This window comes from Zeus faber, assembly GCF_960531495.2.
Source record: "Zeus faber genome assembly, chromosome: 21".
NCBI lineage: Eukaryota > Metazoa > Chordata > Actinopteri > Zeiformes > Zeidae > Zeus > Zeus faber.
The window spans coordinates 18751357-18774880 of record NC_137208.1 but is presented as its reverse complement, the minus strand read 5'-3'; the positions used below and the strand labels follow the sequence as shown (position 1 = coordinate 18774880).

Here is a 23524-nt window from a genome sequence, read left to right as displayed (position 1 = left end):
AACAGAAGAAGAAGAAACAGTCTTTATTCGCCACGCAACACACCACACTACAACACATGCTTGCACACACACACACACACGCACATGCTTTTGATGGTGGCCGGTGAAATGGATCCTCTGCATTTGACCCATCCTGGCTTGTCCTTCCTCCGGGGGCACAGCCAGGAGCAGTGGGCAGCATACGTGGACGCGCCCGGGGACCAGTGTCCATGGCGGGTCAGACGATGATGGGTGCATGTTTTTGGTGGGGGTCCTTACTCACGTGAGGTGGAGGAAACCCCATGTGAGCACGGCGAGAACATGCAAACTCCACACAGAAAGGCTTATCCACGAAACTGTAGTAAAATGTGTGAAAGTGTTGCCTTTTTTCATTTCCATCCAGCTTAATTCAAGAGTTAATCAATGCTGAGAAAAAATGTTTGTTAACCTGTTGCATATTAACTTTTCTAATTAACATTTTCTACATTCTTTAGTTGAGCCAAATCTTGAGTCCCTTTTTCATTACTATTTAGGTAGACCTACTGAATAGTTTTAGACAGGCCACAGAAAATAAATGTAAGTGCTACAGGAAAATGTTTATTTGTTTTGATCAGGAATGAGCAAAATGACGAAACCATGAATCACTGTTTATGATAATCTATATTTTATGACAATTGAATGTAATGTAGCAATTACAAAACAGGCTGATGAGGAACCAATACTGCAGGTTCTAATGATTGTGACAGCCCTTGTATGGGCTTCTTTCGTATAGATGGGCTTGTGCAGCCCTTCCAGCAAAAACACCAAACAGCTGTGACTACTCCTGATACCTACAGCATTGTGTATATACAGCAGTAGTCAGAGGATGTGTATGTCTCTTTGTTTTCACATCTTGGCCTGGAGGACAGTGTGAGGACTGGGGTACAGGTGCTGCTTCAGGAAAGCCAAGATCTTCTCCCAAGAGTCTTCCTGTGCATCTGCATGGGGTTTAGGGTGTCCTCCCCACACTACGTTCACTGTCACACACACACACACACACACACACACACACACACACACACACACACACACACACACACACACACACACACACACACACACACACACACACACACACACAGGACCAGTTACATTCTACATGTAATCATAAAACCTAATATGGATGTATTTACTTGACCTGTTGGTGCACATTTCAATTAAGTTAGCCTTCTGGATATTGGTACTGCCACTATGGGAGAAATTTACTATAACATTCAATGGTAATATGTAAGAATTATCTTGCCTACACACTATATGAATCAAATAAGTGTGGGGAAATATTGAGTAAAGATACCACTATCCCCCAGTGCTGGTACAATATGCCACCAATCGATGTTAAAGGGTGTATGAGTGCAGTGGCTCTGTGGAATGAGTAGAGTTAACATGTTCCATATGTTGTAACAGGCCAGGAGGAGAACAGGGCTCCAGTGGACACATTTCCATATAAGGAGTGAAACTATGCTATGGTATGATGACGTATGGATGATAGATGTGTAGAATGGACCATATAGGCCAGCCTAGGGAGACGCTCCAGCGTTCTTTGTAAACCAACTCAGGCTTATGTTTTACTTGTTCACAAGTGATAATAAAAGTCCTTATCTTTCAAACTTCGGCTTCCTCGATCTCTTATTTTGTTAAAGTGTTAGAGTAAAGTTTATCTACAACACCACAATCTTATTTAAGCAGCCAAACTTACCTTGCCCTACCTGCCTCGCACATTGCTGCTTGCAACACTAAAATCATCTCCCCTGCATCCATCTACCCTTTCGATCAGTGCAGCATTCAAACTCATCCATCCCATATTTCAAAGGTTCCTAATGCCAAGCTCAGAATATGTGATTCTAGCCTAATTTTCCACTCCCCAACAGGTTTTTGGAGATCGCCGAGCAAAGCTCCAGAACGGAGGAAAATCATAGCACACTCCAGTGAGTGACGAGCGTGTGGTGTGAACTGCTCATAATGCAATCCCACTGCTCGCCAATGGCTGGTAGACGTCAGCGAGGTATCAAGAAGGTTTAATATCTGGTCGTTCCGGGCTAGACTCGGGATTGATGCAATGAGCTACAGCCAATGAGAGCAGATACGGAGTGATGGGGGGAGGAGAGGTGGCGACAAGGAGTGATGGGAGTGCGCCAGAGCAGCAGCCAGACACCAACCAGCCAACATACCTATTTTAATTTTCTTCTCTAGGTTATTAATATATTTCTTATTTAAATTCCACTTTAATTATTTTTAATTTACAGTGATCAAGAACCCAATAAAAAATAAATGATCCTGTCCCACACATCGTATCGTGTCATTTCTGGTATCACTTCTCACATCTGTTTTATGACAAAACCTAGGTTGGAGACCTGATGGACTCCTCTGAGACTCCTCCTGGTAAAAGATCTTGTAGTGTGTGACTCCCTGTCACCAATCAGTCATGTTTGCAAACCACAAGTCTACAAGAGTCCAACACAAGACAGACACTTGTCCAGTGTGAACAGTACAGAGATCTGATGAAACAAAGTTTTGTAAGGTGTCCAGGGCATAAGCATGCTCTGTTTCCCCAAACCTTTCACAGAAATGTTGAGAAATAGAACCCTTAAGTTTTCTCTCCAACGTATACTTATTGGACAGGTGTCAATATTTACCTGTCTGTGATTTCTGACCACTCCCATCAGTGGGGTTGAAGCTGCTTACTCGGATGTGAGTGTGGTATGCAGAATCAATAATATGACCAGCATTGGGGTAAATTATTGTTGTCAACAGGTGATCATTCCCAGCTTTACGCATCATCTTGGCCATCTGAGGGTCAAAACAATTCCATCACTAGTCATCAAATGATAAAAATAATGTGTCAGTGTCTGAATGTTTATCTATCAGAGGTATAATGGTTCACAAAATACAGTTTGGTACAATAACATTTGGCGTGTCAGGTACAGTATATTTGGAATTAGGCAAGAAAAAAAATCCTCCTTAACCTCTTTAATTTTTTTATTCATCACCAAAGTCGGATGATAAATGTAGGATCTATTTAGATTTAGATCTAATTTAACTACAATAGAGACCTGGACCATCTTCTGGGGTGACTATAGCAGCACTAGGTTTGCCAACACTCCCAGATAGGCCGGGAATTTGCCTCAGTCCTCAAAATTCTCCAAATTCCCAGACATTTGACAGGCTGCATAATACGCAAAGATAGAAAACATTTATTTTCTCTGTTGTAGATTGGCATTGGGCATTTTGCAATGCATGATTATGTATGTTAATAATTGTACTCACATCCTCAGCAGACGCCACACTTTCAAAGGACTGATCATCATCTCCACAGATCAACAATAAAGGACACTTAATCCTTCCCACCTATCAAAGAATCTCAGTAATGAATGATAAAATGATGAACTATTGTTCATGTCTCTTTTTTCGTGCATGTGTGTCATGATACAGTTTGTATACCTACATCCACTTTATCTTTGGGGTCTGCAGAAATGGGTAGAAACATGTCACGATATTTTAAACCCTCGCCCACTTGCTGCAATTTTGACCTGTTCCTATTGGGCAGAAATAATTTCTCATTAGTGAAATAATTGACATAATTAGTGTTTTATGTTTTGCGTCATTACAAAACCATGACCTACCGTGTCATGTCTTCAAGCACCCCATCAAGGGTCTTGGTGAATGAATAGACATGGGTGCCATTGACAGAGACACAGCAACGAGGCTAGAAAGTTACACAACAGTTATTTCCAAGTCGGGCTGAAGAAGAAAGTCTTTCAATCGTAACTTACACTGACAATCTCGGAGTGGCTTGCAATTGTTAGGGCAAATGAGCCACCTAAGGAAGAACCAAACAATCCAACTCTGTCCTCTATAACCAGAGGGTGCTCCTGGATAATCTGAAATGCTGTCTGTATTGTCAAAGACAGTAAAATAAAAGCGGGAGAAACAGAAAGGCATCAGAGGTTAAAGTCATTTATCCTCAATGGTTAAACAGTTGTCACACTTAAAACTTGAAATGAAATAACGAATATATTACGGGCTAATGCAAAAAAAAGCGGTTAAAAGAGTCCGCTTTAAAGTGAAATGTAAAGAACAAAATGTCATACCTCCAAAAAGTTTACATCTACATCTTTGGGCTTAATAATTTTAGGTGCGTAATAATTTAGTGCCAGAGAAACAAAACCATGAGATGCGAACAAGGCAGCACGGGACTCCAACAGCATCTCTACACCGCCCCATAGGTCCAGCAATCCAGGGAAGGGACCAGGCCCTGAAATGGAGATAGTGTTTTTTTACAAAAATATTTCACAATTCAAACCAAACTCTTATTGTGTCAGTTTAGTGTACCTGGGGGTATGAAGAGGGTACCGGAGATCCCTCTCTCTCTGACCTCTACCCTTTTTACGCCTGGTGCCATGTACCATCTCTCTACAACCACAGAGGCCATTGGAGGACTGTCTCTGAAGCCCTTGTCAACATGTCCTCTGTACACCGAGATGTGTATCACCATGGGTGTTTGGACATTCTTCTTCGTTATACTTGTCATGTTAGTGAACATGCAGGCAGAAGAGAGACAGGGAGATATATTCAAGTTATTTTGGTAAGAAAACTCCAACATGGCATTTACTACAGAAATCTATGAGCACATTACAATATGATATCTTTCTCTTCTTGCTGCATGCTCCACAGCAAACCCATGGGTTCTTTTCCTGTGTATGTTCCTCCGTGACTTGAATCGCTCGAAACTGTAAAACCAACAGCAGTTATAAACATTGGCTATGGTAAAATTCGTAATGGTATAATTAACTATACCATAACTATTCCAATATGTGCATGGAGTAGTTCTGATAGAATGTGGTTGTTAATAAAGTAATAATGAATTTAATAAACTAAACTGACCATTTACTGTGCCTCTGTTGTCACTGACATAATGACCGTACGCCTGCCAATGTAGGTTGTTCTCAGTGCGGTGACGAGAGTGCAGAGTTACTGGAAGCCCAGGAGACAGATTTTCCACCAACACACTGAACTTCTCATCCATAAGTCCCCGTGCCGGGAGAACAGACAGAATTGGATGTACAGTCCCAGCCATAGTTGGTGATCTATGGACGCAACCAAATTGGACATTGGAAATGTGTACCATGTTCTGAGTTTAACCACTCATTCAAAAAAGATTCAGACCTGTTTTGCCGCAAGATATTTTAGAACCAAACCAATGCATCCCAGAGGGGAGAAAGAATCAGTTCCACATGAGGTCCAATATTTCTGGATCACCCAATTATTACAATTGCTCTTAAAATGTTGTTTTTCTAGCCTGTTAATGTGAGATTAAATGGAATATGTGCTTATTATTGGTGTGCCAACACCAGGAATGTTGTTTGTCTACGTCATCGTTTGTTGAAACCAGCAATTGGACTTGTGGATGACGTCTATGTATTGACTTGACTTGTTTTCTGGCTCTAGCTATAACTTACAACTGTGTGAATTTGAGATGGTTGGGCAAAGAGGCTGCATAACGTCAATTGAAAATATATCGTTTTACACCATAGCCTATAGCCTACATTGCTCTCTCCTCTGTTATAATGTATTGCCTCCTAGTTTCCAGTCACCACTGTTACACATTACTGTACAACAGTGGTGGTGGAAAAAGAAAAAAAAAAGACACTGATATGCAATCCATAAGCAGATACTCAAAGTGCTCAGGGACAGACTGTCATTCAGTCATTGGGCAGCGGTCTTATATTTTTGGGAAATAAACCCTTTATTTTAAAACTCTACCTACATCCCTTGTGCCTAACTTTTTGTCCCTGACCTGCATTTAAGGACAGCACTGAAAAGCTGCAGCAGACCCGTGATTTTCTCAAAATGAAAGCTTTGAGCGATGTTGTGCTTTGAACATTTCTAAATGTTTATCATAAGGCTTGGGTTGAAAAATAGTAAATCTTAACTCTAATGTGTAAACCTTCATTGATTTTGCCCAAAATGTTAATTGTGCTCTTTCGGTGAGCCTCATAGTTGCCTCTTGTCAACAGCCTCAGACTTTAAAAGATTAAAATAGTTTAACTTTAAGAAGAAGAAGAATCTTCAATCGTCACACAGCACACCACTATATTAACCTTTATTAATTTTGCAGTCCTGGAGTAAATGCATTGGTCTAACGTACTTATACACCCAAATTGTATTTAAGTAAAATACTTTCACAACTGGAAAAGTAAGTGACTTTTCAGCTCTCCATTAAAATACATAGTAACAACAAATTCTCTTTCTTCGCAAAATGACAATTTACTTTATTCGCAAATTGCAATGAGAATATTCTCAGACACCGCCTTCTCCCGAAATATGTCAAAGCAGATGGTGATTGACTTCACAACATGCATTTCCCGGTAGTAATGGTGTTACTATACCTGATCCAGACGAGACAGCGTTCCACTGCAATCTTTTAAAGGTTTGGTCTACACTTTGTAATTAATCCTTAAAGGTAATGTGCCATATAACAAGTGTGACTACCCTGACAAAGTTAACTTTTTGCTTTATTTGTACCATGTGCTACATAAAGACCTTTAAAATAAAGAATGATGTCGTCACTCGGAATTTAGCAGAAGAATGATGTCGTCACTCAGTAACCATCAGTGATCTTTGGAAACTTGACTGATGAAACACCCTTATAAACAAAAGGGATGTATAAGACATTCAAATATTTAAACACACTAGTAGCTGTTTGCAAATATGTACGTTAGGTAACCCCGCAAAATACACAGTCTGTTGTTTAACATATACACATAGGCCAACAAGTTCACACCTGTCCATACATAAGAGCTGGACATGCAAATTCACCACCACATTCAAGATTCATGTGTGTTGTGACAGTTACTACATATTATAAACATAAATATTTAATTGAATGAAAATAACAATTAAAAATAAAAGGGCTTCCTTTGCCAGTGGAAACTGGGTGATCATGTATTGATCAGTCTCAGTAAACAGACCATTGATCATTCTCAGAAAACAAATTCTGGCAACTCTAAGATGCACATCAGCAGCATTCATATGCGATTGTCATAAAGATAAATATGTGATTGCCATACCTGCCTGGAGAGGAATATGGAACCTTAATATCCTGCATGTGCAAAATTATGTTCAGGGGGATGGTCAAGATGAGGAACCCAAACGCGAGACACTTTCGGAAGTATGTACCGGGGTTTATTGCGAAGACACAGGGAATCGGGAACAGAAGGCGGGGTCAGGACCGGCAGGGACTCGCGACGGGGAAGGCAGGGACTCACGACCAACCCGGGAATCCAGAAGCGAGAAGCCGGTGGAGAATCAGGAGCGAAGAGTTCAGGGCATACACCTAGGTAACCGTGTAGGGCCATGGAACAGGTGAAAGGACATGCAGCAACATAAACGGCCCAATACTGACAGAGTAAATGGGACCGGGTTGAATACCAAAGGGGTGAGGAGGAAAGTGGAGACAGGTGGTGCGATTACCAACTAGGGACTGGTGTGCAGTGAGAGGGATGTGATGTGAACCCAGAGGAACTTAGAGGCAGACAGGAAGGATCAAGGCAGGGGAAGCATCATGACATTTTTACCAATTTTCAATTCAGCAATATCCTTTTCAGGGTCTGTTTTTATGATTCATGCATATGATTGGTTCGAGGCAGTTCAAAGTTGTAAGAAAAGTAAGAACAAAGTCAAATAAGAACATTGGTAGATCCCAAAGTTCATCAAGTGGCACCTTCATAAGTCTCCAAAAACCCAGATCTACAAACCCTGCGCCAAGGTACAAAAACCACCACCAGGCAGTGTGAGTATTTCATTGAGGTTATCAAATAGGCACCACCTTTCACCAATGTTTCTTTGAAAGCTACCTCAGCACATGAAATTTATAATTTTGAGACAAAAATAATTTATTACCCCATACAAATTATGATCACAGTAGGCCAGGAAAGATAATGTAATGTGTCTTCGTCTAACAAAGAACTGGACTGAATTTAAATTAACGGTTAATATTTTCTTCTCTGTGTAGACTACTGTACCTTCTGTAAATTTGGATCATTCATCATGGTATACTGTAAGTGCCTGGATTATTCTGCTAAAAACAAGTATTTATCAGTCTATACGCAAACATTATGAAAAACTCTCATCTTGTATTGCGCCCAATTTTGATGAAACATCACCTGACCTCCAAGTGAATAATATTAGATAAAATGTAGAACAATAAAAAACAAACTTTAAACATGAGCTTAACAATAGAAAGGGGTATAACAACAACATACTGTTAGACAATAAGTGTAAGTAAGTCTAAAGAATTAACAATGAACTGTTGAATAAGCCAAGAAATCAAGAAGTTAGAATAAATTGCAAAATACACAAACTGAGAATTAATTTGGAAATAAAGAAAGACCAATCGCTTACTACTCTGCAAGATAAGGTACAATAGCGAGAGCACCCAGGTAGCAGATGCATCCTTTATCATTTTGAGTAAGCAGTTAGTAAAGGAAGGGATTTTCTAACAGTATGAGGCAGGAGCTACTGTAGATGGGACAAGGGTTGCACAACAAACAAAGTTTAACTTTGCAGCTCTTTGTTTTATGAATGGTGTAAGGATGACAAGACAGACACCTGACTGTGATGGGAGTGAAACAAGCAACTTTTTAATTGCTTGCTTATGAGGACTAGATGTCCAATGCGCTCTCTCCATTAAGCTACAGAGACAGAGAAACTTTCTGAGTGCCTTTGACAGGTATAATAAAGACACACTGTAGGATTGAAAGCCATGACGCCCTCATAAATGTTTTATCACCAGGTACGATGAGGATGGGACTCGAACCCACGCGTGCAGAGCACAATGGATTAGCAGTCCATCGCCTTAACCACTCGGCCACCTCATCCGAAAAGGCTTGGCACGTCCTCAACAACAACCGTGCATACCATCCTTCATCATTTTGAGTAATTCCAGGGAAGGGCAATTTAAAGTACAGAGTTCTTTCTACACTCTGACTACCTTGCCAAGGACTTACACACTACATGTTTTGGTCTTGTACCGACTCAACTGATATATAATAAGGAACTGCTCCAGCCAGCCAGGACAGCACTGAAAAGCTGCAGCAGACCCGTGATTTTCTCAAAATGAAAGCTTTGAGCGATGTTGTGCTTTGAACATTTCTAAATGTTTATCATAAGGCTTGGGTTGAAAAATAGTAAATCTTAACTCTAATGTGTAAACCTTCATTGATTTTGCCCAAAATGTTAATTGTGCTCTTTCGGTGAGCCTCATAGTTGCCTCTTGTCAACAGCCTCAGACTTTAAAAGATTAAAATAGTTTAACTTTAAGAAGAAGAAGAATCTTCAATCGTCACACAGCACACCACTATATTAACCTTTATTAATTTTGCAGTCCTGGAGTAAATGCATTGGTAACGTACTTATACACCCAAATTGTATTAAAGGAAAATACTTTCACAACTGGAAAAGTAAGTGACTTTTCAGCTCTCCATTAAAATACATAGTAACAACAAATTCTCTTTCTTCGCAAAATGACAATTTACTTTATTCCCAAATTGCAATGAGAATATTCTCAGACACCGCCTTCTCCCGAAATATGTCAAAGCAGATGGTGATTGACTTCACAACATGCATTTCCCGGTAGTAATGGTGTTACTATACCTGATCCAGACGAGACAGCGTTCCACTCGCAATCTTTTAAAGGTTTGGTCTACACTTTGTAATTAATCCTTAAAGGTAATGTGCCATATAACAAGTGTGACTACCCTGACAAAGTTAACTTTTTGCTTTATTTGTACCATGTGCTACATAAAGACCTTTAAAATAAAGAATGATGTGGTCACTCGGAATTTAGCAGAAGAATGATGTCGTCACTCGGTAACCATCAGTGATCTTTGGAAACTTGACTGATGAAACACCCTTATAAACAAAAGGGATATATAAGACATTCAAATATTTAAACACACTAGTAGCTGTTTGCAAATATGTACGTTAGGTAATCCCGCAAAATACACAGTCTGTTGTTTAACATATACACATAGGCCAACAAGTTCACACCTGTCCATACATTAGAGCTGGACATGCAAATTCACCACCACATTCAAGATTCATGTGTGTTGTGACAGTTACTACATATTATAAACATAAATATTTAATTGAATGAAAATAACAATTAAAAATAAAAGGGCTTTGCCAGTGGAAACTGGGTGATCATGTATTGATCAGTCTCAGTAAACAGACCATTGATCATTCTCAGAAAACAAATTCTGGCAACTCTAAGATGCACATCAGCAGCATTCATATGCGATTGTCATAAAGATAAATATGTGATTGCCATACCTGCCTGGAGAGGAATATGGAACCTTAATATCCTGCATGTGCAAAATTATGTTCAGGGGGATGGTCAAGATGAGGAACCCAAACGCGAGACACTTTCGGAAGTATGTACCGGGGTTTATTGCGAAGACACAGGGAATCGGGAACAGAAGGCGGGGTCAGGACCGGCAGGGACTCGCGACGGGGAAGGCAGGGACTCACGACCAACCCGGGAATCCAGAAGCGAGAAGCCGGTGGAGAATCAGGAGCGAAGAGTTCAGGGCATACACCTAGGTAACCGTGTAGGGCCATGGAACAGGTGAAAGGACATGCAGCAACATAAACGGCCCAATACTGACAGAGTAAATGGGACCGGGTTGAATACCAAAGGGGTGAGGAGGAAAGTGGAGACAGGTGGTGCGATTACCAACTAGGGACTGGTGTGCAGTGAGAGGGATGTGATGTGAACCCAGAGGAACTTAGAGGCAGACAGGAAGGATCAAGGCAGGGGAAGCATCATGACATTTTTACCAATTTTCAATTCAGCAATATCCTTTTCAGGGTCTGTTTTTATGATTCATGCATATGATTGGTTCGAGGCAGTTCAAAGTTGTAAGAAAAGTAAGAACAAAGTCAAATAAGAACATTGGTAGATCCCAAAGTTCATCAAGTGGCACCTTCATAAGTCTCCAAAAACCCAGATCTACAAACCCTGCGCCAAGGTACAAAAACCACCACCAGGCAGTGTGAGTATTTCATTGAGGTTATCAAATAGGCACCACCTTTCACCAATGTTTCTTTGAAAGCTACCTCAGCACATGAAATTTATAATTTTGAGACAAAAATAATTTATTACCCCGTACAAATTATGATCACAGTAGGCCAGGAAAGATAATGTAATGTGTCTTCGTCTAACAAAGAACTGGACTGAATTTAAATTAACGGTTAATATTTTCTTCTCTGTGTAGACTACTGTACCTTCTGTAAATTTGGATCATTCATCATGGTATACTGTAAGTGCCTGGATTATTCTGCTAAAAACAAGTATTTATCAGTCTATACGCAAACATTATGAAAAACTCTCATCTTGTATTGCGCCCAATTTTGATGAAACATCACCTGACCTCCAAGTGAATAATATTAGATAAAATGTAGAACAATAAAAAACAAACTTTAAACATGAGCTTAACAATAGAAAGGGGTATAACAACAACATACTGTTAGACAATAAGTGTAAGTAAGTCTAAAGAATTAACAATGAACTGTTGAATAAGCCAAGAAATCAAGAAGTTAGAATAAATTGCAAAATACACAAACTGAGAATTAATTTGGAAATAAAGAAAGACCAATCGCTTACTACTCTGCAAGATAAGGTACAATAGCGAGAGCACTACCACCGTGCCTACAAGCTGCAGCCCTCGCGATCCAACAATCAGCACCAATAGTGTTAGACAGCCCCCGAAAATGAAAAGACACAGTGGAAAAACAAGGGAGGGAAACAAACAGATAATGACATTTGGAAATGACCAAATGGTAAACCTATCCTTCCTAAATCTCTTTTTAGCTTTGCAACTATTTTAAGCCATGGGTATACCCATGTTTCAACAGGAGGGAAGGTCAATATAGTTGAATGTCAGTTCACAACATACGGATTTCATAATTACTATAAAATATGTTGTGCATCATGTCTGATTTGCTCCAAACAAAACACACAGGGGAGATTAAGACCAAAGAGAGGCACATTTCCATCAGCTACCTCTCCATTTCAAACAATATGCATGGATTTTATAGAATTAAATAAAGTGTAAGGTAGGAAGAACTGTTGTTGTTTGGTCGAGGTCCATGAATGTAAAATAGGGTACGTGGAATAATTCTGTAATTTCCCCAACAGTTATGTTGAATAACCGACTACAGACTCCACACAAAAGTTTATGTATGCACCCTAGTGTATTATCACAATGTCTTATATGTAGGAGACAATGTCCATAGAATCTCGATTAGGCTACAAAACAACCGACAGTGTGTAAATTACGCTTATCAAATTAACGCTTTTCAAATTTTCCTAGAACGCATTTCTCGAATGTTGTCTGAACATAATCCCATTGACACAATCCATTAATAAAGTAAATCTAACAATGATAAATACTAAACTGGACAATGTGATCACTACTGGTTTACGTGATGTATTTCATATGTGGCTTTTGTCGACAGCAGACATACTTAACCGGTCTCCTGGTCAGAAATTCATGCGGGGATAGTCGTGTCGCACCATGTGATCGTCCTCGCATTCCCGTCATCACTAATGACAGGAATAAAAACTCAGTAGAGATTACCTTTACTGGGATTCCATTCTGAAAAACATGTCAATTATCACCAAAATATTTTAATCATGACAAAGCGTCAGCTTGATAAGTCCATCATGAGGTTCCTGCATTGTTCTAAGCGCAATCATTGTGTTTACTTAATTCTCTAACTATATCCCTCCTTTTTGACAAATGGTACCTACCATATGTCAAACAAGTAAAACAATGAAAAAAACTTGTGGGAAAGATACAGCTCAGTACATACTGTACCAAGCGGCTCTGCCACTCCAATAATTTAGTGCAGGATGCCTTTGAGTAAAGGAAAAAACCAAGTTAGTGAGCCTGTGTCCTCATCTGTGGAGGAGACAACCATCATTAGACAGAGCATAAATTGGGTACTGCGGCTTTGTTGGCTGCATTGGCTCCAACATTCCCTATAGAGATGGGGTCAAGTACATTTATGTTAACAACACAAATAGGAAGATCAAAATGGGGGGGTTATGACATCACAACATTAAACAGATGTTCTGTATGTCTCATCAAACAGGTACGCCGCACCATATCTCACTTGCCTGTACATATTCATGCAATCAAAAATAAAAACAAAAAAATAAAGTTCACCACAGAACTGAATTGGACTGAACGCGGTACAGCTTTTGGTTCCAAAGAGGTGAGCCTGTGTGAAGATGCATTCATGAGAATTAGTACAGGGTTCTTGTATTGTAACAGCAGATATAATAGCCAGGACTTCTACTCTGTGAGGTAAGTGCTGGAGGTGAGCAAGTACAGGTAGGTTTCATTATGAGGATTTAAATGTATATTTAATACAACACAGTCAATTAATTCTATTATATAATTATAGAACCCAGAATCACGATTGTGGCGCCTCCCCTTGCGGCTGCCTGCGCGAGCACCTTGTGTCGATTACGCACATTTTGGTATTTTTTAGTATTTTTAGAGCTTATAGAGCTTATTGTGCGTAATCACCGGGTGTCATGACATTTCACTGCATATATGTATGACCGTATGTATATGTACGTGACAAATAATCTCTTGAACTTGAACTAGAGTGTCTCCCCCAACAGAACCAGTGATACAAGTTGAGACCCCGGTGAGACCAGGCGATTGGGTGTTCATCAAGGTCCTGAAGAAGTGTTGGTCTACACCCCGGTGGGAAGGGCCATTCCAGGTCCTGCTGTCCAGCCCCACTGCAACCCGCATCGCTGAGGGAAAAACCAGGGTCCACATCACACACTACAAAAAGACCTGCATCACGCCAACGGATTCTGATAAGTAGACACCATGGCTGAAAGGCTGTGGCACCCCTTTAGAAGGATGGGATGTGGGCTTAGGGAAACCATTTGTATATTAACGCCCCTTAAATCCTTATAATGATCCACAAGGTTTTAAGTGCTTTTTGCAATTACATGCCTCTACCACCATCCCTGAAAATTGTGTTACAGTGGCTCACCTGTTTACCCCCGTGTCCCCTAAGGTTAGACCCCCATGGTTCACACCGTACGATGGTAACTTTACCTGTCTGCAGAGAGGCGGATCCGGACCGAGTTCTTACAATGACACCAAAGTTTAATTAGATAACAAGTTTTAGGCATTATGAAGAGTTTATAGAAAATGAACATGTATGAATGTCCATGTACATGTCCATGTTCATGTATGAACATGGACTGTTCATACAGACACTCTGGTGAGAAAGGCGAGGCAGCGTCTCTACCACCTCAGGCAGCTGAGGAAATTCCGGGTCTCGGTGAGGATCCTCAAGTCCTTCTACTCTGGAGCAGTGGAGAGCATCCTGACAGGCAACATCACTGCCTGGTTTGGGAACTGTACTGCTCAGGACAGGCGGGCCCTGCAGAGGGTGGTGCGTTCAGCTGAACGTACCACTGGAACTACCCTCCCCCCCTTGCAGGAGTTATACACCAGGAGGTGTAGTAGCAGAGCCCGTAGGATCATGAAGGATCCTCATCACCCCAACAACGGACTGTTTCAGCTGCTGCGGTCAGGCAAGCGCCTCCGCAGCGAGAACAGAGAGACTGAGACGGAGTTTCTTCCCTCAAGCTATAAGAACTGTCAACGCTGACCTCACCAGGGGTCCTCACTGAGCCACACACGTAGGCTCCACTACCTACTGTACTGTATGTAGCATACTGTACCGCATACTGTGTCACTGTTCAGGGTTGTTCGTGATGCCGTATTGCTGCGCCGTACTGTTGTATACTGTGCTGTATTATCCCAAACACTACCTCACACTATTCACATTCACATGCCACTTTAATTCACATGCCACTTTAAATGCACATATCTGTATATACATAGCCATATTCCTTCAACCTATTCCATTTTATTTCAATTTATTTTTTATTGTATTTTATTCTATATATTTTTTATCTTATTCTATAAGTATTCCACTTACTGTATTACGTTTTAGGAGTCAGTTAGTCGGTCTATTAGAAAGGAATTTTCTACTTTTTATTTTATTTTATTTTTTGTACTTTTCTAGGACTTATTGTGTGCTATCACCGGGCGCGTTGCATTACATTTCACTGCATATATGTATGGAAGTATGTATATGTATGTGACAAATAAAAATCTTGAATCTTGAAATCTCCAAACAAATTTACAAGTCTCTGATGGCATAATGTATGCAGCCAATTAAGATCATTTATCTCAACCATGAACATACAGTTATCGCGCTAGGAAAAGTCTTTGTCAAGACCAGAACTGGGAGGGACTCAAACGCACGACACAGGGAGACGGAAGGCAGGCAAAGGATGTTTATTAGCCAGGACGGTGGAGCTGGCCGGGGGGACCCGGTCGGGTGGGGATGGAGCAGGGCAGGGCAGGGATGATGATGACCAGGAGATGGGGTCCAGGATCCGGGTGGAGAGACGGGGAACCAGGCTGGATGGAGATGGACGGGCAGCCTTGGTCGACGAGCGGAGACAGGCAGGTAAACCGGGTTGGCTGGATTTGGAGAGACAGACTGGGTCGACGAGAGGAGACAAGCAGGTAAGGGGAAGACGAGACAATGAGACATAAACTAGGAACTTGGAAGGGAGCGACTAGCGCTACAACTCGGGGAAAGCTAGTTGACGGTCTGGCAAGGAGTGACTAGGAAGCTGAGGCTAAATACCGTGCAGGTAATTGATCCCAGGTGTGTGCAATCGGGCTTGAGTAGGGAGCTGCAGATGGGGCAAGGGCGGCCTCTAGTGGCGCTGGGAGGCCGTGGGCCTAACACACACAGGCGTGTCCAATATTTTCCTTTTGATTTTTTATTTTGTACCTTCTTCCCTCTTATTACACAGAGATTTAGAATTGTATCATCAATGTTCTAAAAGAGTTGTTTCAATTTTACACTGATGACTGCTTTTTGTATACCCCCATTAGGATATGGAGTACCGTCGGGTGGTCGCCTAGGCAGAGGGACTGTGAGAGCGTTTCCCTGTCTGAATGGATATTGGGTTCAGAATACTGTATCTGTACTGCCCGGCAGGGTTTTCGTCCTCACACTCCATATAAAAATATAAAATGTGATGCTTGGAATAAGCATAAACAGGAGGAATGTTATAAGAATGTTATATGTCTATGTTTTGCTGTACTTTTCACATGAACTTTTGTACAAGGTTTGTGTACTATGCTTTTCTTCTAAAGGCAAAATAGAGTTCATGTCTTAGAGAAGACATGAACTCGTCACTATCTGTGCCTTAATGTAAAGAGGAGAAAGGCAGCATGTCTCAACCATCAGATAAGGGAACCTCAACAGATGATCTGTCTCTAAGAAACTGCACCATCAGCGATGGTGTCTCATCAGCATGACCCTTGCGCAGGCGTCACGACATCTGCTGACCGACTCAACGACTCATCACTTTCAGCACTCCAAGAAGACTGTATAAAATCTCAGCTCTCCAGTGAGAAATGAGCACTTCCTCTGTGGCACTCTGTTGTGTTGTTACACTGAAACCGCTCCTCTTGTAGGAGATTAAATACTTTATTAACCTAAAGTATTTGTCTCCGATTTCCTCTGTAACGATTGGTCCGTTCACGAACAATGTTTATAACAATTTAACTTCAACAACCACACTGAATACTTTTATAAGCAGGTTAAAAACCTTGCTGTTCACTACAGATTATGAGTGACTTCTGTGTGTGTGTGTGTGTGTGGTCCAAGAGAGAGGGATCACTGGTACCCTCTTCATACCCTGGGTACACGTAACTGACACAATGAGAGCTTAGTATAAACTATGAAATGTTTTTATATTATATTATAGGTATTATTTATAATCACTATCCCTCCATTTCAGGGCCTGGTCACTTCCCTGGATTGCTGGACCGGGGGGGCGGCAGAGGGAATTGTAGAGAACCGAGCTTCCATGTTTGCATCCCATGGTTATGTTGCTTTGGCACTAAAGTATTACTCACTTAATGAGATAAAACCAGAACATGTAGATGTAAAGTTTTTTGAGGAATGACATTTTGTTCTTTACATTTCACTTTGAAGTGTACTCTTTAGACCAGTCAGTGTAAGTTGAATAAATAACACTGGAAAGTTTTTCTCTTCCTTGGCCTTGAGGTGTCTTGGAGGGTGGTTCTCTCCTGAACTTCCTAGGTAAAGTCTGGTCTGATGCTGTTCTTTTGTAATACATCTATTATTTTGCTCAAGTCAGCGTCAGCGGTCTCTGCTGCTTCATCAACAAATCAAATTTATCAAGAAACTACAGCCTGACCTGGAAATAACTGTTATTGAACTTTCTAGTCTTGTTGCTGCGTCTGTGTCAGTGGCACCCATGTCTTTTCATTCACAAAGTCCCCCTCTGGGGTGATTGAAGAGATAACATGGTAGGTAGCACAGCTCATGGTTTTGTAATGCCAGCAAAGCAAAGCATATAGCAGTTATGTCAATTCATTAACCCTTTCTGCCCTTTAGGAGGGACGGCAAATGTCGGCAAAAGGAGGAGGGTTTCCTTCTTATTTTTTATTTTTTTAACCTGTGTTGTCAACATGCTAGGCATATAACAAAGAGTATTTGTATGCCATTGCATCTAAGACAGAATTAATCTGCAAGTGGATTTCAAGTTCTCAACCTGCAAAGCAACTCTTTATGAATTCTGAAATTATCAAGAACTGCTGCAGTAACTCTGTCCTTAGGAGTTTTTGGTGATAGAGAACCACCACCGTGTGTGTGTGTGTGTGTGTGTGTGTGTGCGTGTATGTGTGTGTGTGTGTGTGTGTGTGTGTGTGTGTGTGTGTGTGTGTGTGTGTGTTCTGCAGACGCAAAGGATAAAGTGGATGTAAGTAATCATAATTTATATAGCACCTTTAAAAACACATTTTACAAAGTGCTTTGACAGATGAAATAAAAGCAGAGTGTTCAGTGATCATGAATTTAAAATGCAAAGGAACAATAATAAACAGGAATTAAATTAATTCATTAAATTGTAAAAGTGGATCGAGACAAAAATTTTATAAATAGATACAATATGATGATATGAAAGAGAAATAAAAGGAAAAAATTAAAATAAACAAGTATAAAAAATAAAATTGATAAAGAAAGGGGGTGACTGCATAAAAGTACATCTTTAAAAAGAGGTTTTGAGAAGTGATTTAAAAGAAGGCACTGACTCTGCTAGCCGTATCTCCTCAGGCAGGTCGTTCCAAAGTCGAGTGGCCCTGACAGAAAAGGCAACGTCACCGTTAGTTTTAAGTCTGGACTTCGGATCAGCCAGGAGGGCCCCACCTGAAGATCTAATGCTGCGCACTGGCTCATATGGGGTCAACATATCTGTTATGTAGCTTCGAGTCAGACCAAGACATGCTTTAAGAGGGATCGGTACAAACTGTAACATCAATCCTGAACCGAACAGGGAGCCAATGGAGAGAAGCCAGGATTGGGGTGATGTGACTTTTGGGAGCGGTAAGAAGCCTTGCTGCTGCGTTCTGAACTAGTTGGAGGTGAGAGAGTGACATTTGGTTGATACTAGAAAGGAGGGAGTTGTCCAGTAGTCCAGTCATGAGAAAATTAGGGTGTGGATTATTTTTTTCAAGGTCACTTTGTGATAGTATTGTTTTGAGTCTTCAAATGGTTCTGAGTTGAAGGAAGCAGAACTGGACGTTTTTTTATTTATTTGTTGTTCAAAGTTTAGGTCAGAGTCAAACAGTACTCCCAAGTTTCTGGAAATAGACTTCACATTTGTAGACAGAGTGCCAAGGCCACTCTCAATGTAACTGGTAGAATTTAAAGGAGTGAAGTGAAGTTTATGGTCCACCGCAAGCAGACACTGACACACCACCATACGACCTGTATGATGTATTGTGCAGACTTAAAACAAACATCCCAACATGGCTGTGGTGGTGGCACGGGAATTTAACAGGGTGAACCCCTCAAAAAGTTCTGCCTAATTTCCATCGCCACATCACGTGTGCCACCAGGGGAGATAGAACTTTGTACCACTGCTACACACTGTAGAAGACCGGATACAAGACCATCTCGCTCCCTGCTTTCTGGAAATTGGACCACGCCGCCATCTGGTTACTTCCTGTTTACAAGTCGTGCATCCTGCATGGAACGGTAGTGGGTAGTGACGAGGGACATAAAGCACTGGTCGGACAAATCAGAGGCCACGCTTCAGGATGCTCTGACTAACGTCAACTGGGACATGTTCCAATCAAGTTCCAGTGACGTCAGCAAGTTTATGGAAGTAGCTACAAGCTTCATAGCTACATTAGCGGACATTATCGTTCCCACCGTGAAAATTTGGATCGTGCCGAACCAGAAACCGCGGGTCGATAAATCCATCCATGGCGCTCTGAATGCTTGCATAGCCGCATTTAACGATGGTCTTGCATCCGGCAACATAGACAACTACAAAGTGGTGTCATACAAACTGCGGAGGGCGGTGAAGTACGCTAAACAGAGGTACTGTGTCTGAGTATGACGTCAGGTGGGCTCTGATGCATGTGAACACCAGGAAAGCTTGGGCCCAGAAGGCATATGGGACCCAACACCCAAAGAAAGCTGACGTCACTTCCGTAAACAGATAGTTAAAGCGCAGCATGAGGATTCTTCGGTTTCCCTTGTCTGTGAAAACTTTCATCTCCATGTTGTTATGGATTACGAGAAGTGGCTGGCGGAAGCTCTAAATCATATCTCTGACCTTGATGTACCAGAACGATAGATCCATGTCAGTGTAAGCAGCTTGTTCTAGACTAGATCTTCCATGATGATAGTCAGTTCTCCGACAACAACGTGGAGAACGACAGCGATGCTGAATCGGCGTTATCCTGGACTTGGAGAACATTTCAAACAGCGGAGTTCAACCTGAATGTGATGATGAAACTGAATATTTTCAAGAGTCACCGGAGGACGCCGACGATACGCCCGTTGTTGTTACAATGGAAGAAGTTTATGACGTGAAGAAGTCCGTTGAGGTTGGTGATGCAGATTATGACCGTATTGTTAGTAGAAAGTTACAAGTAGTGTTACAGAAATTAAAGGGTCTCTTTAATCTGCAGTTTGTCAGTTGGTGGTTTTAAAAAGCAGTGCATCAAGTTATAGCCATGCTGATTTGATTGTGAACAAAACAGAAACACATAATCTCAAATAAAAAATTATTCTCCTATACCATTGCACTCAGCTAGTAGCTAAGACAACCAGGCATGTTTAAATGAAATGCTATATTAAAACATGAAAAACAATTAAATAAAAAAATGTAATTAATAACTGCAATTTCCCGAAGGACCCCTCAGAACTGTGGACCTCAGATTGGAAACCCCTTGAAAATAGAACAGGGTCAACATGAAGTCTTTCATATTCAATCAAAGAGTTAATGCACTTTGAAAATGGCACGCCTGTGCACCATTAGCTCTCATTACTGCGAGAGGGTCCTCACTGCAGAACATGGAATGGGGCGGGGTCAGATAAAAGTTGTAAAAAGGTGATGAAAGGGGATGGATGCCCGAGGGAAGGATCGTGCTACTGGCAAGCTATCAATGTCAGTTACTCATGCATTTTCATAGTACCACAGGTTAGAAGGTTTGATTTGTTTTTCATTCTCTTCATAGCCTATGTATGTAAAAGCAAATAGTTGCAACTACGCTTGCAGTTTGGTAACCCATTTACATTTTGTGCAACCATGATGACTTAATAGTTGTCCCCATTAGAATCAGATAGATAGCCGCAGGAAGTAAATCCTCTGCTGGGCTTTCTTGATGAAGGAGCTGATGTTCAGCTCCCACTGGAGGTCCTGGGAGATGATGGTTCCTGGTAAGTGGCAGGACTCCACAGAGTCAACTGAGAAGTCACACAGGGTGATGGGGGCGAGTGGGGCTGTGTCCTTCCTGAATTCCACAACCATCTCCACTGTCTTCACAGCGTTGAGTTCCAGGTTGTTCTGGCTGCTCACCAGGTGGTCAAGTGCCCACCTGTAGGCGGACTGGCTGTAATTATATCCCCCACGATGACATAATCTTTGCGGCTGCGCCTGGGAACGCCCCCAGGCTGCATTTGTGGAAAAGTAGTTACAATGCTTTACCTGTCTGTTGGGGAGCAGTGGTTCAAAACAAAAAGCAACTCCCATATACGGGATATTCCTGCATTCATTTAATTAAAAATATACATGTTTTGGAACAGAACATATGTTCTGTACATCTAATACAATTTCTGATTTTAAAGAACGAATGGTTTGAAAGAATGAATGAATCCGTGTGTTTCTTTTTGTTTTGTAGATGTTTTTAATTCAATAAAACAAATGAAAACACTGTGCGTAACCGTGTGTAACAGGTGTTACAATTTACCTAGAATAAATGTGAAATATTGCAAAAAATTTGATCGCAATACTTCATGTATCGCAAAACGTGCAATATCATGCACTCCTGAAGGAACGATCGTAGTTCTTAGAACTCCGTTTTGAGCAACTCATTCAGGTCCTGCTCCAGGACAGAGACTGAACCTTCAGTGATGGATCCACCGGTGATGGGACATATAACAAGATAAAAATAGTATTTTTATTGTTGATGAATTGATTTAATTTCACAAAGTGAATTGAATGAAACAGAAAATCGCAGAGCAAGCGCGTGCTTTGCGAAAGTTGAAATGATATCTTGTAAATCAGATATGAGTGAAGATTCAGCAACTACAGTGATTATTTCTCGCCTCAAATTTGTTCAGAAACAAATTTTAGTGTACTGGGAAGATGAAATAAGTGAAAGTTACGGTGAAAACGTAACAAGGAACTCGCACAGAAACCCTGCTTGATGCCGTATCATCCACGTCACTAGTGCCAGGTTCTCGGGGAGCTCCCCCAGGCCCTAGTGCCCCTCGGGGAGTACGCTCGTGCGAAAACACATCGAGTCATATGGTGATTTATATATATCCAGTATACACAAACACACAGACACACACACACACACACAAAGTAGTGTGCCATTCTCATCTTGATCCATACTGTGCTTTTGTAAAATAACCACAAAACTTTCAGAATAATTTTTCCTCTGCTTTCTCTGTGATGATTGAATTAGCTTGAGAATGAATGACAAAACAACAACAAATAGCAGGGTTAACATTGAGAGGTAATGTATATAATAGCAGTGTCTGATTTAGAAGATAAGGTAATTCATATGTCTATAAAATATATGAATTTTATATATATTTCCTCAAATATAAACAGTTACTCAAATAAAATCCGGAACTCTAATAAATGCGAGGGGTGTGGTCAACACAAACAAATAAAGGCCTAAGCCCTCCCTGAGATTAAGACCAGGGTTAGGGGAAAATCGAAGGATGAACTTTCCATTGGTTTACTGTAAATTGATAAATTCATGAATGCAATCATGCTATCTCAAACACGTTGTCTTCTACTCATTGTGTGAGAGGTATTCCTAACTCTGAGAATAGGAGCGGATATTTTTTTGTCCTACAGTGTGTCGTGTGCGCACCTTATAAGTTAATACTTATTGCTACTTCTCTATGGAAACACTAATTTGAAGTATATTAATAGCATCTATCGATCCCTGTAATGACACCTAATGCACACACACAAGTGTAATTGACCATCCGTGCATTATGACTATTGTTGTATGAGATAATATTTATCTGTATTGCTGCATCAGTCTTTATCACGTTTCTGGCGTTTTACATAATGCTTATTCCTTTATTTATTTTATAATCATTTGTATCAGCCTTCCAGTCTACAACTTTTACACAAGGATACAGTACTTGTCTCTAATTACTGCAGCACACACTTTTGGGTGACTACGAAGCAGACCACAGACAAGGCCTTGGCCATCTCTTTGATTATACTTAATGGCTGATCATTGTGTCACCCAACAGGTCCGTAAGGCCTCACACCTAATCCTTAATCTCCACACTCCAATGGCACCATCCACCCCTTTCTCATTGAGAGGTGAAAATTAATCTCTGTAGAGCTGGTATCAAATATTCAGTTTACTATCATATGGTGATTACACAGTATATACCATTTCTCTTACAGAGGCTCAAATGCAGAAATTTGTTGTGATATTTCACAATTATTTTAAGTAAAATATCAATAAGATAGGACAAAAACCCTTATTTTGAAATCAAAAGGCCGAAGACTCAAAACTAAAATTCCCCACACTTGGCCACTTTTAAAATAGGCTAGTAAAATTTAAAAATGAGTCACTTTAATTTATCAAGTATTGCATACCTGTTTTGTCTTACCTCTTAGTAGTATACTGTAGTGTTTGTCTTACAACACTGTGTCTATCTTACCATTCAGTATGACACTGCATTTTTGTGGCCCACAGCCATTTAACCTGTTGCATATTAACTTTTGAAATAAAAAGATTTAGTTGAACCAAATTGTGAGCCCCTTTTTCATTACTATTTAGGTAGACCTTGGCCTACT

General features: G+C 40.8%; 1 protein-coding gene across 1 annotated transcript; it reads right to left on the bottom strand.

Moving 5' to 3' along the window:
• Window positions 1-864: 864 nt before the first annotated feature.
• On the bottom strand, window positions 865-5092 carry LOC307246670 (acyl-coenzyme A thioesterase 3-like; the record flags this gene model as incomplete). Its single annotated transcript, XM_080022656.1, has 9 exons — window positions 865-986; window positions 2670-2805; window positions 3283-3363; window positions 3461-3551; window positions 3639-3670; window positions 4107-4270; window positions 4348-4538; window positions 4652-4745; window positions 4900-5092. The coding sequence occupies 9 exons, from the start codon at window positions 5090-5092 to the stop codon at window positions 865-867; spliced, it is 1104 nt and encodes a 367-aa protein (XP_079878782.1).
• Window positions 5093-23524: the final 18432 nt, after the last annotated feature.